The sequence below is a fragment of the Micrasema longulum genome, unplaced genomic scaffold (genome assembly GCF_059751315.1).
Source record: "Micrasema longulum isolate JH-2025_06_02 unplaced genomic scaffold, ASM5975131v1 h1tg000410l, whole genome shotgun sequence".
Classification (NCBI taxonomy): domain Eukaryota; kingdom Metazoa; phylum Arthropoda; class Insecta; order Trichoptera; family Brachycentridae; genus Micrasema; species Micrasema longulum.
In genome coordinates this window covers 78935-92401 of record NW_028277610.1, presented here as the reverse complement: position 1 = coordinate 92401, position 13467 = coordinate 78935, and the positions used below count along the sequence as shown (strand labels likewise).

Here is a 13467-nt window from a genome sequence, read left to right as displayed (position 1 = left end):
TATTACAATGACTACATTATCGTATTTTAAAACTTTTGATTTGATTTTGCAGGCTTTTAGAGGCTTACACGAAAATCCACAAATTTGCAGACGTAATTTCCTATTTCTCCACCCAACGTTGGACTTTCCACAACAAAAACGTTCGAGGACTTCGAAAAGGACTCACTCCACTGGACGAGACAATCTTTTACTTCGATATTTCCAAACTGAGCTGGGACGAGTTTTTCTATACGTACATGAGAGGCATAAGACTCTACCTTATCAAAGAATCATTCGATACTTTGGATGCTTCTAAGAAGAAATACTTCCTGTTAAAAATGGGTCATTTTGCTATAGTGAGCTTTGGAATTTTAGCTATCGCTTATTCGCTGTACTTCTGTGCAAGATTCTTTTGGATATTCTGAAAAAGTAATATGATTGAATTATTAATCATATTTGGTAATTTTAATTATGAAATAAGGTATAATGTAAAGTACACTTTTTTAAGAACGGTCGTTTGACCGATATTTTACTGAGGGCCCGGCACCAAATGACATCGGCGGATTCCAGGTAACAACGTTTTTGGGAGGAAAATATAGATGTTCCTGGGTGGGAAGACTTAGAAAGATACTGAAAAGACGGGAACATAGTGATCAATAACTTTGGCAAATAAATGTTTGCTGCTGGAGACAAAACTAGCAGTTCACAATAGAGTCTTGGTTTAAGTATGGTATTGAAAAAACAAGGATAAAAGTAGGCTGAATACTCTCAAAATACGACCGCATAGGCAAATATTTGGTAAATCTATGTACGATAGGTGCAAAAATGTAGAGATTCGTAGATTATGTAAAACTCAGATAAGCACTAAGGACAAAATCAAGAAAGGATAGCGAAAAAACGCCTAAAAAGGTTTACGACGCCAATGCTAATTGATGCGGAAATCAAAGTAGACCAAAAAAAAACATCGCTTGACAAAATCTAACAAATATTTGAAGATGGACATGCGCGTAAATGAGAAGACGTATGAATGTAGAGCAGGCGAGATCTGTATAGAAAGACGGAGTGATATGGAGTTCTGTTATCTCTGCCTACCCTTACGGTGAAACGGCGTGGTGGTTGATTTGTTTGGTTGTAGCGGAATTGACTTCTTAAGGATGATTAACATAAAGATTTTAAAAAGAAGCAGTACAAGAACGCTGCCTTGATGAACGCCGGTGATGACCTCAAATCATCATTCGCTATTTGAGCGAACGGGTTTGATAAGTTTAACTAGTTTTGTAGGCACCCGTACGCTTTTAGAACTTTGAAGAGAATAGGTCTGAATGGACTGTCAAATATGTATCTAATCTGTCAAATATTAGTGTTACTCATACCTACAAGATGTCAAATACTTTGAGGGGCATCAGATTTGAGGGTAAGCACATCCCTTAGTGGACTTCTCAGGCGACCGTACTTGGAAAAATCGAAGGTACTCTAGGTAAATGTAATTTTTGTATTTGTGTTTTTTTCGTTTCCTCTTAAAACTGAACCCTTCCTGAGAACATTTTTTTTATTGCACATTTAATGTATGTAATAAATTTCTTGAATAAAAACATATTATTATATTTCTACTGTCAGAGAAAGATACGAACAAAGGGGTAACAAGGAAGGGTGAAGCTGCCAGACTCTCGAAAATGAAGGTTTTATGAATAAATCATTGGATTTTATGTTTTTTATTTATCGAAAATTTCCTGTCAATATCCCATTTAATTGTTTTTTGTGTTGTAAATGGAGGTAAGGTAATCAGTGTCATGCTTGAGGGGAAAGCCAAGAAAAAATGAATATTGCGATTTAAACCTTCATTGATAAAATGGCAGCTTTCAAGAAGAACTGTAAGTGCAGTTAGAAGTGGCAGGCACCACATTCAACAGTATGAAGGCTGTCTGGAGATTGGATATTTACTCAGTGAAAACCAAATCCTGCCTATCTGACGCCTGCCTAACACCTATTCTTCTCTATGGATGCGAATCTTGGCCCCTTACTAGGGCCAAAAACAGCAGAATACTGACTTTTGAGAATAGGTGTCTCAGAAGTATCTTGGGTGTGTGGTGGTTTGACTTTGTGCGAAATGAAGTAATAAGAGAGCGGATTCAACAATGTTTGAGTATGTCCAAATGCTTGCAGACTGGCTGAATTTCCTCCCTACTTGTTCACCTCCTTATTTCACAAAGGTCAACAGATGGAAGAGTTGAGGATTTCCTCAGTGATGTTACACAGTGTGTAAAGTGGACAATTAAACCAGCCAACGACAGGTCATAAGCTCTGTAAATGCCTTGACTTCCATATACCCTTCTCAAAAATGTTTGCCCTATCTGTTGGAATGAATTTAAAGAGAGCGGATGCAGCAACCTCCGCTGACAACTGTCATCAAGCTGATGGGCTGCTAGGGCTGGCTGTTTCTGCAAAATGCTCATCTAAGGTTGTGTGGTCAGCCAGACTTTCAAAATTATTAAAACTGGTCAAATACAAGGGTCATTTATAAAAAAAGATTCCCACATTTTCAAAAAATATACAGCTTTATTGTTTTCCTTAGCATTATACATTAATTTAAAGCTTAAAACTTTTTTTTTTCTTCATAATTGCCGTTTCTGTCTAAACACTTGCAGACGATACTCCAACTTTTGTGTCCCCAAGTCATAAAATTCTGCCGCTATTCCTCTGAGAAATCGAGTAACTCTTCCTTGACTTCATCATCAGTATGGAAGCGCATTCCACCCAAGTGTTCCTTTAATTTCGGGAATAAGTAGTAATCACTAGGAGTTAGGTCCGGACTGTGGGGGGGGTGGGGGAAGACACTCCAGCCAAAATCTGTCAGCAGTTCTTGAGTTTGATTTGAGACATGAGGTCAAGCGTTGTCGCGAAGAAGCCTCACACCACTGGACGATCTTCCTCTCCGGCGATTCTGGATTGTACGTCTCAGTTTTCTTAATGTGTCGCAATATCTATCGGAGTTTGTTGTTGTTCCATGAGGCAAAATGTCGATCAACTATAGGCCTTTTCTGTCCCAAAAAACGATTGATAAGACTTTCCCAGCAGATTGGATTTTTTCAAACTTCTTCGGCTTCGCTGAAGTTGAATGACGCCATTAACGTGATTGCTGCTTGGTTTCGTGGTGAAGTGAAACACCCATGTTGAATCCAGGAATCCTTCCTCGTTATCTTCACACTGTTGAAGAAACTGCTGGGCACACTCAACACGTTTCTGCTTGTGGTTTTCTATGAGCATTCGTGGTACCCACCACGCACAGATCTTTCGATGGCCTAATTTTTCAGTTAAGTCCCAGGAATACGAAAAGCAAGTTCGTTAATGGTAATCCTCCGATCCTCAAGCATTATGCTCTCAACTTTTTCGATGATTCCGTCTGAAACTGAAAGCCTCTCACTCCGGTCTTTATCGTGAATTTCCGTGCGTCCTTCACAAAATTTTCTACACTATTTGCGAACATGCTGGACAGATATGCACCTTTTCCCATTAATTTAGATTAACTGACGATGAATGTCAAAAGGCAGAGTTCCTTTTGCGTGTAAAAACGTATCACAGCGCGAATTTTGCATCTGGTGGAAACAGCGATAGGAAGCTCCATCTGCGATGGCTGCCAGGCCGGCACTGAGCGGTGTAGCGTGGCGGGAGCGGCAGGGATAGAGAGTGGGGAAGTTGATTAGTCAGCCAGTGTTGCCAGATTTCTCCCACCGCACCGCTATCTTTATTACCTTACTTTACGAATTACTCTCGTACATAAAATTATGTTTGTAGTATAAAAAAACCGAATGTATGCATTATTAATCATTTGTCAAAGTAAAACACATAAATCACAAAAGTGCTTTTATTTCCAATTCGCTTTTCTATTTATATATTTATTTATTTGCATACATAAGTTTATTGTACATTATTTGAGACAATAAGTCCCAACTCCATGGGACTAAAAGTCTTGTGTTGAGATGGGACGAGCAATTATATGACACAGACACATGAGTGTATCACCACAAATATAGGATTAGAAACATAAAAAATAATTACAAAAATATTTAAAAAACATATATAGGGCACATCGATATGGTAAACAGTAAACTCAAGCATTTGGAAAATCATCGAGAAGTTTCCTTCTCAAATCCCTCCCACTAAGGAAAATCCAGTCCTTATCTCCTTTCTTGAAAATATTTTTTGTCCTTGAAAGCTTAATACGTTCTTCTTAAATATTGAACACTCTCGGTGCGATAAATGAGATATGTCTCTGAGCAAAAGTCGTACGGGTTTTGGGTATGACATAATTCATGCTCTGGGAAAACCTCGTACGGACATTTTGCTGAGACCTCTCCCCACTGTTCGACCAGAAGTGAGTAAGTGCTTCTTTTAGGTACAGTTGTCTATTTATTTATTTATTTATTTATTCACACTTTTTATCAAAATACAATTCCATGTTCACTTTGCCCAGCTAACAAGGGTACATACCCCGTTCCAAGCTAGGCAATTACATTTTTATATATTATAATAGTTAACAAATTAATATAGAGCACAGACAAACAAAATATAAACTTATTCGGATACACATTTTGATTCATATACATACAGACATACACATATATACACACATGTATATATAAAAATACACATATATACACATGTACATACACACACACGTACATACACCCATGCGCATACACATACATACATTCATAAAAACATAGACAATTTATTTATGCGAAACTTCATGGTTGTCATCTATAAATATATTATTTTTAAATTATTCCTTATTTTTTATATTTTATTTTTGACATCCAGTAAGGTTCTCCATCTCCAATCCGTGGCATGCATCAACTTTTCTGACTCCCTATGACCAATGTCACGAAAGAGCGAGGTCAACGCCTTCCGCAACTTGACAACACTCCCGTCTTTCCACGATTCTGGCAAAAGGTTATGGACCTTTTTGCCTACGTTATAGTGTTGTCTCGATGCCAGAACAGTGTTGACCCCTTCACTTAGTATCAGATCCCTATTAGAGTATCTTGTATTATGGTTGTGGTTGACGCTCGGGTAAATGTCTCTATTGATGTGTGTAACCACTACCGTTCTCAATATATACTGTTGAATAATATTCAGTACTCTGAATTCTTTGAAGAGCAAGTCACTTGGATAACGAAATGTTTTTTTTTAAATGACTCGGATTAAAGATTTCTGTGCAATTGCTACAGGTTATTATTGCTATATCCAGCACCTTCGTGTATTGGAACTATGGCTGGCTGCTTCCGGCGTAACTACGTTCAATTGATATGAACATTTCATGTGCCTTATGCTGAACTCATCTGTCTTTGTCGCATACGACTTGACGAGTGACAATATTCTTGAACCACCCAGGCGAACGAGTCGATCAAAAACCAGTCGACTTTATCTCAAGTGCCCCAAAGCACTCGACATTGACAATCGAATGCGACATTGTATCTTCAGCTATCAAACTTTCTCCGTATAAAAAGTTTGCCATTTATCTCCGAATGACGAGTATCTCAATTTCTAAGTAATATAATTAAAAATTAACTGTAGCGATGAACGTAAATAATATATCTTTACATATTTCCAGGCGCTTTTGACATGAAACACAATTTTAAAAATTAATTTATCCTTCGTCGATGTCAAAATACATTTTGTGATAATATTATAATCAACAATGTTTGAGTATGTCCAAATGCTTGCAGACTGGTGAGATTTCCTCCCTAGGGATAACTCCCTAAGTTAACTTCATAGTTAAATTTATTTCAACAGAGAAGGAAAACATTTTTGAGAAGGAAATATAAAAGTCTAGGCATTTACAGGGCTTATGACCTGTCATTGGCTGATTTAATTGGCCACTTTACACACTGGGTAACATTCACCATTCTGCCCATGTTTGAACATCCACATTTCCTCAACTCTTCCATCTGTTGACTTTTGTGAAGTAAAAGAGCTAAAACCTTTATCACGTGGGTGAGGTTCAGCCGGATGAATAAAACCAACCAATGACAGGTCATAAGCCCTGTAAATGCCTAGACTTCCATATTTCCCTTATACTTATACTTCCCTTCTCAAAAATGTTTTCCCTCTGTGTTGAAATAAATTTAAATATTATAATCTATTAACAAATCATAGCAGGGATGTTGAACACATCAGAGAAGGGAAAAATATATATCGTCTAGGCATTTATAGGGCCTATGACCTTATGTCGCAAGAGGCAAAATAAGCAGTTCACAACGGAGTTCTGGTTCCGACCCTGATGGATGGGAGCGAAGTATGGACTTGGAACAACAGGGATGAAAGTAGGCTGAATGCTGTCGAAATGTGATCTCTCAGGCGGATGTGTGTTAAAACTATGTACGATAGATGCACAAACCTTGAGATCCGTATGTACATAATGTTATGTAGGGCTGAGACAAGCATTATCGACGAAATCGAGAAAGGAGCTCTGCGCTGGTTTGGACATGTAGAGCGAATGGACAGCGATAGAACGGCTAAGAATATTTACAATGCGAATGTTGATGGATGCGGAAATAGAGGAAGACCGAGAAAGACATGGCATGACCAAATCCAACAAATACTTGAAGATGGACATGCCAAAAGTCGGAATAATCGGCGCGCGTGCATGAGAAGATATATGAATGTAGAGGAAGCGAGGTGGAGTGATATGGCGTTCTATCTGCCTACTCCTACGGGGAAACGGCGTGATGATTTGTTTGTTTTTATACAATACAATGTCATAAATACATTTTTTTTCTTAAATAAAACAAAGGGATTCGCGGTTAAATGGCAGACGTATTGCCACTGATAATTTAAATGGTGTATTTTAATACACGTGTTTTTTTACTATCGGCAACTTCAAACAAAATGATTTATAAATAAATTAACACCGAAATAAAAAAAGACGCGCTTAAAATAACAAAGCATATTTAAGCTAACATTTGACAAGATGGCGGCGCGCCAAGAGTCAATAAAGGATATTCCAATTAGAGAACTTAAATGTCAAACTACAGAACAATTAATTATAGATTCTAATCAACTAACACGCAGTGCAACGTTCGCCATTCTGCCGATGTTTGCAAAAAAAGTTCACATTTGTCACATCCGATAAAATTTAATCAAAACAAAAAATTACAAATTATTTAACAGAGATGTAGAACATTTTAGAGAAAGAAATATAGAAGTCTAGGCAACCACAAGGCTTATGATTTGTCATTAACTGGTTTAAGCGGCCACTTTACACACTGTGTAACATTCACCTTTTCGGCCATATTTGAACATCTGTATTCTTTAAATTCTTTCATCTGTTGATATTTGTGAAACTTTAACTTACCCGCATACATAAAGGTTTCAGCTTTAAAAAGCCGATAAGATTCATCCAATTGAATTATAACAAATGTCGGCTCCGTGGTGAAATGGTCGATGCATTTGCCTACCATGCAAGAGGTCTCAGGTTCGATATGTGTACGTAGATACGTGTACGTGACGTTCACTTCCCCTTGTTTCATATCGACGTACCTACCCAAAATTTGAAGGTGGGGGGTCGGAAGTATATCTTTTTAATCGCTTGAGGGAATTTATCTTCAACTATACCATCAAGGTGAAGGTGTGATGTCTTTCTTTCCATCGTAATAGAGGCCCTGTGCCTCGATTATGAACGCCATCTTCATCTGTGTATATCGAGACGGTATACTTAACTTCTGTACTATCTGTATCTTACCTCGGTATGTTCTACCCACTTGTCATATCGACATCATATGATCGAAACAAGCCAATGGAATGACCGCAAACAATTAGTCCGCGTTCTTTACGTCATTAACATTTAAAATACTTCTCATTTTTATTCTAAATAGGCTTCTGTAATAAAAAGTGCTCACTTCAAAGCGATTATAAACTCCAATAAATCCCAATTCAAGTAAAAAATGCTCGCTTGAACCTGAATTTTGCATGACTTTTGGAAATCACTTAACGATCGTCTGTATGTATCTACCGATCTGTACCGATCGACTACAAAGCCGGCTCCTATAACATTCGATACATACACTCGGAAAGATAGTAAAACAGATTGAAAAAATATAATAACAAAATTATTTTTTTAGAGTGGTAACTTTCTGACGCATATAATTTGTGTCTGACGCCTAAATATTCGTATTTGTTCATAGGAGAGAACCTAGCGACATTATTTCCACATCTAGGCGTTCGTTGTATTAAAGTGACAGTTATGTCGGAATTCAATTCGAATTCAAAACTTCTTATTTCTCTCATATTTTTAAAAGGCTTTTAAGAAAAAAAGTGCCAACCTGATTTAAATGATTTAATGATTTAAATTTTTAAAGATTTATAATTAAAGGAAAAATTGTTCCGTGAAACAATTTTTTTTACACTTTTAAAAGTGTAAAAAAAATTGTTTATCGTTTAATCGTTTATCTATGCATTAATGCATAGATAAACGTATCGAGGGGTTCTAGACTCCTCGGTATAAAATGATGTACTTACATGAAAACTTGATGGTGGGGGTATCGGTACCATACCTTTGTAGTCGGTCGGGGGACTTTTACGTACGGGTACGTACGTACGGATACTTGTACGGGTGACGTACGCTTTCCCTTGATTCATATCGATGTACCTACCCAAAATTTAAAGGGGGGGGGTCGGTAGTATATCTTTATAATCGCTAGAGAGAATTTATCTTCAACTATACCGTCAAGGTGAAGGTATGACGTCTTTATCTTCCCATCATAATTGAGGCCCTGGTCTGCAAATATGAACGCTACGAGTATCTTCATCGGAACATATCGAGACGGTATAAACTAACATCTATATTTAAGTACGAAGGTATGTATATTTTAATCACTCTTGCCTACTTTACAAGGCATAAGGTTCTAGACGTTCTGGACGCCCGCTGCTGACTGTTCGTCGGCAGTTTATGTCAGAACTACGGGACGTGAACCTGACTTGAGAGGACACACGGGAGCTGGCAGCCGACATACATGCCTTTTTTAAATATGTTTTCATATGTTAGTTGCGTTATTCTTTTACCTTGCTTGTAATGTAAAAGGTTTATATTTACTTTAAAGCAAAAGTTATTTATTTGTTTACTTAATTTATTTATTTTTAATTTTTATTAACATACATGCCTGGAGGCTCTCTGAGGACACCATGTGCTCCAACTACGCAGCGGACATAAAAAAATGATGGTGGAACTTCAGCATTACGGGAAATTGAATACAAAAAATGTTTTCTTGCGCGCGGTAAAAAATAGAGCATTAAATTGTCGGACAAAGTTTCTTGAAAATGTACCAAAAAATTCATATAAAAATGTTTTAATGAAAACGATTTACTTTGAACGATGTCACCGTTTCCGACTTCTGGTTTGCTTACCGCAAACGGACCAATCATCAGCAAAACTGACTGAGAATAAGTGGAAGAGAACTTCTGACGTAACACGCGTAGTTATTTCAGAAATATAAAACTGCAATCAATCATCGCGCTGATAATAAGATACAAAAAAATTGGTGAAAAAAATATTTGGCTTTGTTTCATAGTCATTAACAAATAATAAAAAAATATTTAACTCCCTTATTCTAAAGTTGATTCCATCGCTACAATTTTTTTTTTTATGCAAGTTTTTTTAAAATTAACTTTATTATTTAAGCTTTAAATTATTAATCAAATTTCACTTCGATGTACCGATGGAAAATTAAAAATACTTTGTTTTGTGAACCACTTTATTTGTTCACACAACCGACAAGTTTAGGCAACAAACATTTGTAGTGACTAACCGAAACAAGGTTTTCCGAAACCGAAGTTTATTTAAATAGTATGTTAAAAGTCACTTCAAAACACCTAAAATTAAGCGTTTTTATTGTTAAACCTATTCTTAAACCTATTCTTATTCTGAGTGGTGGGGTCAGTGCCATGCAAGCTCTTGACGTCACTGCGACCTGTGAAGATCTATTGTGACGGGGGTGGTATTCTGAATCTTCTCTATGCTGGCTTCTTCCATCTCCGACAGATCAAATCCGCGCGGAGAAATATTCCTATAGATGCAACTTAAGCTATTGTAAATGCTTATGTCGTTTCGCGTCTAGATTACTGTAATGGAATATACGCCAATCTCCCAAAATATCAAACCAATAAACTTCAATCTGTTTTCAATGCAGCAGCAAGGCTTATTACGAGAGTAAAAAATATTCTCACATCTCACAAAATCTTTGAGATTTGCACAAGTTAAAAAGCCCAGAGATAATAAAATACAAGCTTTGCTGGGCAGTATTTAAATCCATTCATGAAATGGCTCCGAGATACATATCGGACCTTTGTATTAGGGAAAATACATGTCAAAGAAAATCTACTCTTAGGTCAGCATTTGATTCAGGAAGAGGAAAACTTCTCGAAATCCGGCGCTCCCCAAACACTACATTTGGAGATCGTGCTTTTAGCGCCGCCGGCCCCTCTGCCTGGAACCGATCGCCTTCAAACTTACGAATCATCGACAGTCCCAGTCAGTTCAGATCCCAAATAAAATCCCACTTATTTAGACTATCATACTCTCAATTTTAAATCTGGTAACATATTATATCACTTAAGTTTAGTTAGAATATAATTTTAGGTATACAATTGTAAAGCGCGATTGAGGTGATTTTTTTTAAAAATGGCGCTATGTAAATCAGCCAAATATTATTATATTATTCTCTGCCCCGAGAGGGTGGGTAATTTGGGAATTTTAATATTTTTATTACGACGACATTTTAATTCGTATAATGGCTACTCTGATGATTAAACATCAAATGAAGTACAAAACTGTTAAAAAACGGAAAAAAACGTAAAAAAACGAATGCCGTTTGGTCAATTCGACCTAATTAGTATAAAGTATCAATGATGTGTATAACCTTAATATATATGTATATGTGTGTATAAAATATAATACAAATATATATACATGCGAATATATATGTATATATGTGTGTGAATGTATGGTTATGAATGCATTACAAGTGCCCCGACTCAACACGGATTTTCTAGCGAGTCGGAGCAAGTTCACAGACATGGGTCGTTCCTGATTGTGCCGCTATAAACTGTGTCTCTGTCCTTAACAAATGTATGTATAATGTAATTAATAAATAAAATAAAAAATAAGTGTTTTGAGTAATGTTTAAGGTCGCAATAATGTTCTTAATGAAAATCATCATGCTTGATTTCACCTGTTCATATTTATTTAACAATTAATCATCAGTGTGGCTAGATATGAAGCAAAATGTAACCGCATGAAAAAAAAAATCCGTAAATTAATCACTCTCTAGGGCAGATTCAGAATACCACACCAGATGTTTATTGAAATATGTGTTTTTGAAATAATTTTTGCAATTGTTTAATAATAGCTCAACACAGGGCTCTTGGCCTCATAGATACGTTTTTTTTTTGTAATATACACGATTTTTCAAGGCCAGACCGCGAAACTTCGGAGGAAGATTCCTCGTGGTAAGCTTTGAAAAGAATCCTAATTTTCTTTTTTACAAAAATGTGGTAGGGGTTTGCGGAAGGGATGCTAGTCCGAGGAATTAAAGATTTTGAGATTACAAAAAAAATAATAAAAATAAGCTTTTTGGAAAAAAAAAATTGAGATTTTTTTAAAGCTTATCGTGAAGAATGTTCCTCTTAAGTTTCGTGGTCTGGCCCAGAAAAATCGTATATTTGTATTTGTATGAATAAAATAAAATATAATAAAAAAACTATGTTTAGTCGAAATTTCAAAACGGTCGATTTAAAAAATTTAAAAAAATAATTGACTACAGAATTAAGAATAGTCCAGAAACCGCATACGCACATCAAACATGAATGAGTAGGTTTACGTTTTGACACATAGCTTCTTTGTAGACGTCGTTCAGTACGCAACTCCTGATTTGAATTCAACTATGCCGTGTTGTGTCCTTTTAAAGTGTAGAAATACTGCTAGGAAATTAAATAAAAAGGATGCAATCACATTTCATGTGTAATTTGCAAATGAATGTGTATGTAGCAAATGCATTACTTAAAAATTGAATTATTTTTCCATCTGTCAGATTGTCGAAGAAACAAAATGGACATTTCGTTAGTGTTGGCAGGGTAGTATTTTTTTTTACCCTACTTTGCTCATCTAATGAGAGAACTAATGAAAATTGGACCTCGGATTAAACAACGCCGTGGTGGACATTTGACCGACATTATCTTTAAAACTTAAAATATTATTTAACATGGTATAAAAATATCCGTTTTATGTAAAATAATTTTTGTTTCATATTTTAAGTTCAAAGTTCATTAATACAATTACTCTTACAGGCGCCGTGGCACAGTTGATTAGACGGCTATCTGTGAAACTGGCGTCGCGGGTTCGATTCCCACCAGTTGCAAGAAAAAAATCCAAGAAAGGTTTTTTTCTCAATTGGTCTGGGTGTTGTGGTATATTTTTTATTACCTCTTTCCATATCCCCTCTATCCCACCTGCTGACAAGCCTCAAAATAGAGGTAATTCTTTTTTAAAAAAAGGACCCTTTACTTATCTACTCTGTTGTGTCAATCAATATTTCCACGTGCACAATACAATTTTAAAGAAATTAACAGATCGCTTTTTTTTACCTTACATTTGTGTTATGATTAATTTTTTTCCATCGTGCAAAATTACGCGGCGACATCACGAATGCGCGTGGCGAGAGTGGGGTATAGTATGGTGATTTTCGGACACAGTCCGATGTATTCAAATATGATTCTACGCTCCTTCTGGACTATTCTTTATTCTATGCAATTGACATTTAAATATTGCATTTTCTGTTTTTTCCAGGTTAATCGACGCCTACAAAAAGGTTCACAAATTTTCTGGCGTCATAGAATTTTTCAGCACTAAGCGCTGGCGTTTCAAGAACAAACACGTCAAGGACCTCGACAAATCCCTGACACCTGGTGACAGGACGCTCTTCGACTTCGACATCTCTAGCCTCAACTGGGAGGAGTTCTTCCGCACCTACGTCCGAGGAATACGGATTTACCTGCTGAAGGACCCATTTGACACTGTGAAGGCTGCGAAGAGACGGCATAATCTCCTAGGAATTGCGCACTATACGCTTCTGTCCATAATAGCCCTAACGTTTGCTTATATTTTTGTACATTTATTCTTTAAATAAATTCAACATTAGGTAGACAATCAATTTATTACTAACCCAATTCGGAGTAATCAAAGCATACACATTTGTGTACACGTTTGTGTATGCTTCGATATTTATTTAGTTCAGTGATTTGTTAAGAAAGATACGAATTTAAATTATAATAAAATATTTGTTTAATGGGTTTGTTTTATTATACAATGTTTGAGTATATCCAAATGCTTGCAGAGTGGCTGGATTTCCTCCCTAGGGAGTTATTCATATCTAAATTTGTTGCAACAGAAAGGGAAAACATTTTTGAGAAAGGAATATGGAAGTCTTGGCATTTATA

The 13467-nt window shown here is 36.3% G+C and overlaps 1 protein-coding gene across 3 annotated transcripts in view; it reads left to right on the top strand.

Moving 5' to 3' along the window:
• Positions 1-13316, top strand: part of LOC148281778 (fatty acyl-CoA reductase wat-like) — a 63261-nt gene extending 49945 nt beyond the window's left edge. For 2 of the 3 annotated variants that reach the window (XM_088226126.1, XM_088226127.1), the window contains exon 12: positions 53-1685. In XM_088226126.1, coding sequence (XP_088082252.1) covers positions 53-404 — 352 coding nt within the window. In that variant the 3' untranslated portion in view covers positions 405-1685. Of the gene's footprint in view, positions 1-52; positions 1686-12817 lie in introns of those variants that run through there. The other variant, XM_088226128.1, reaches the window with a different exon arrangement.
• Positions 13317-13467: the final 151 nt, after the last annotated feature.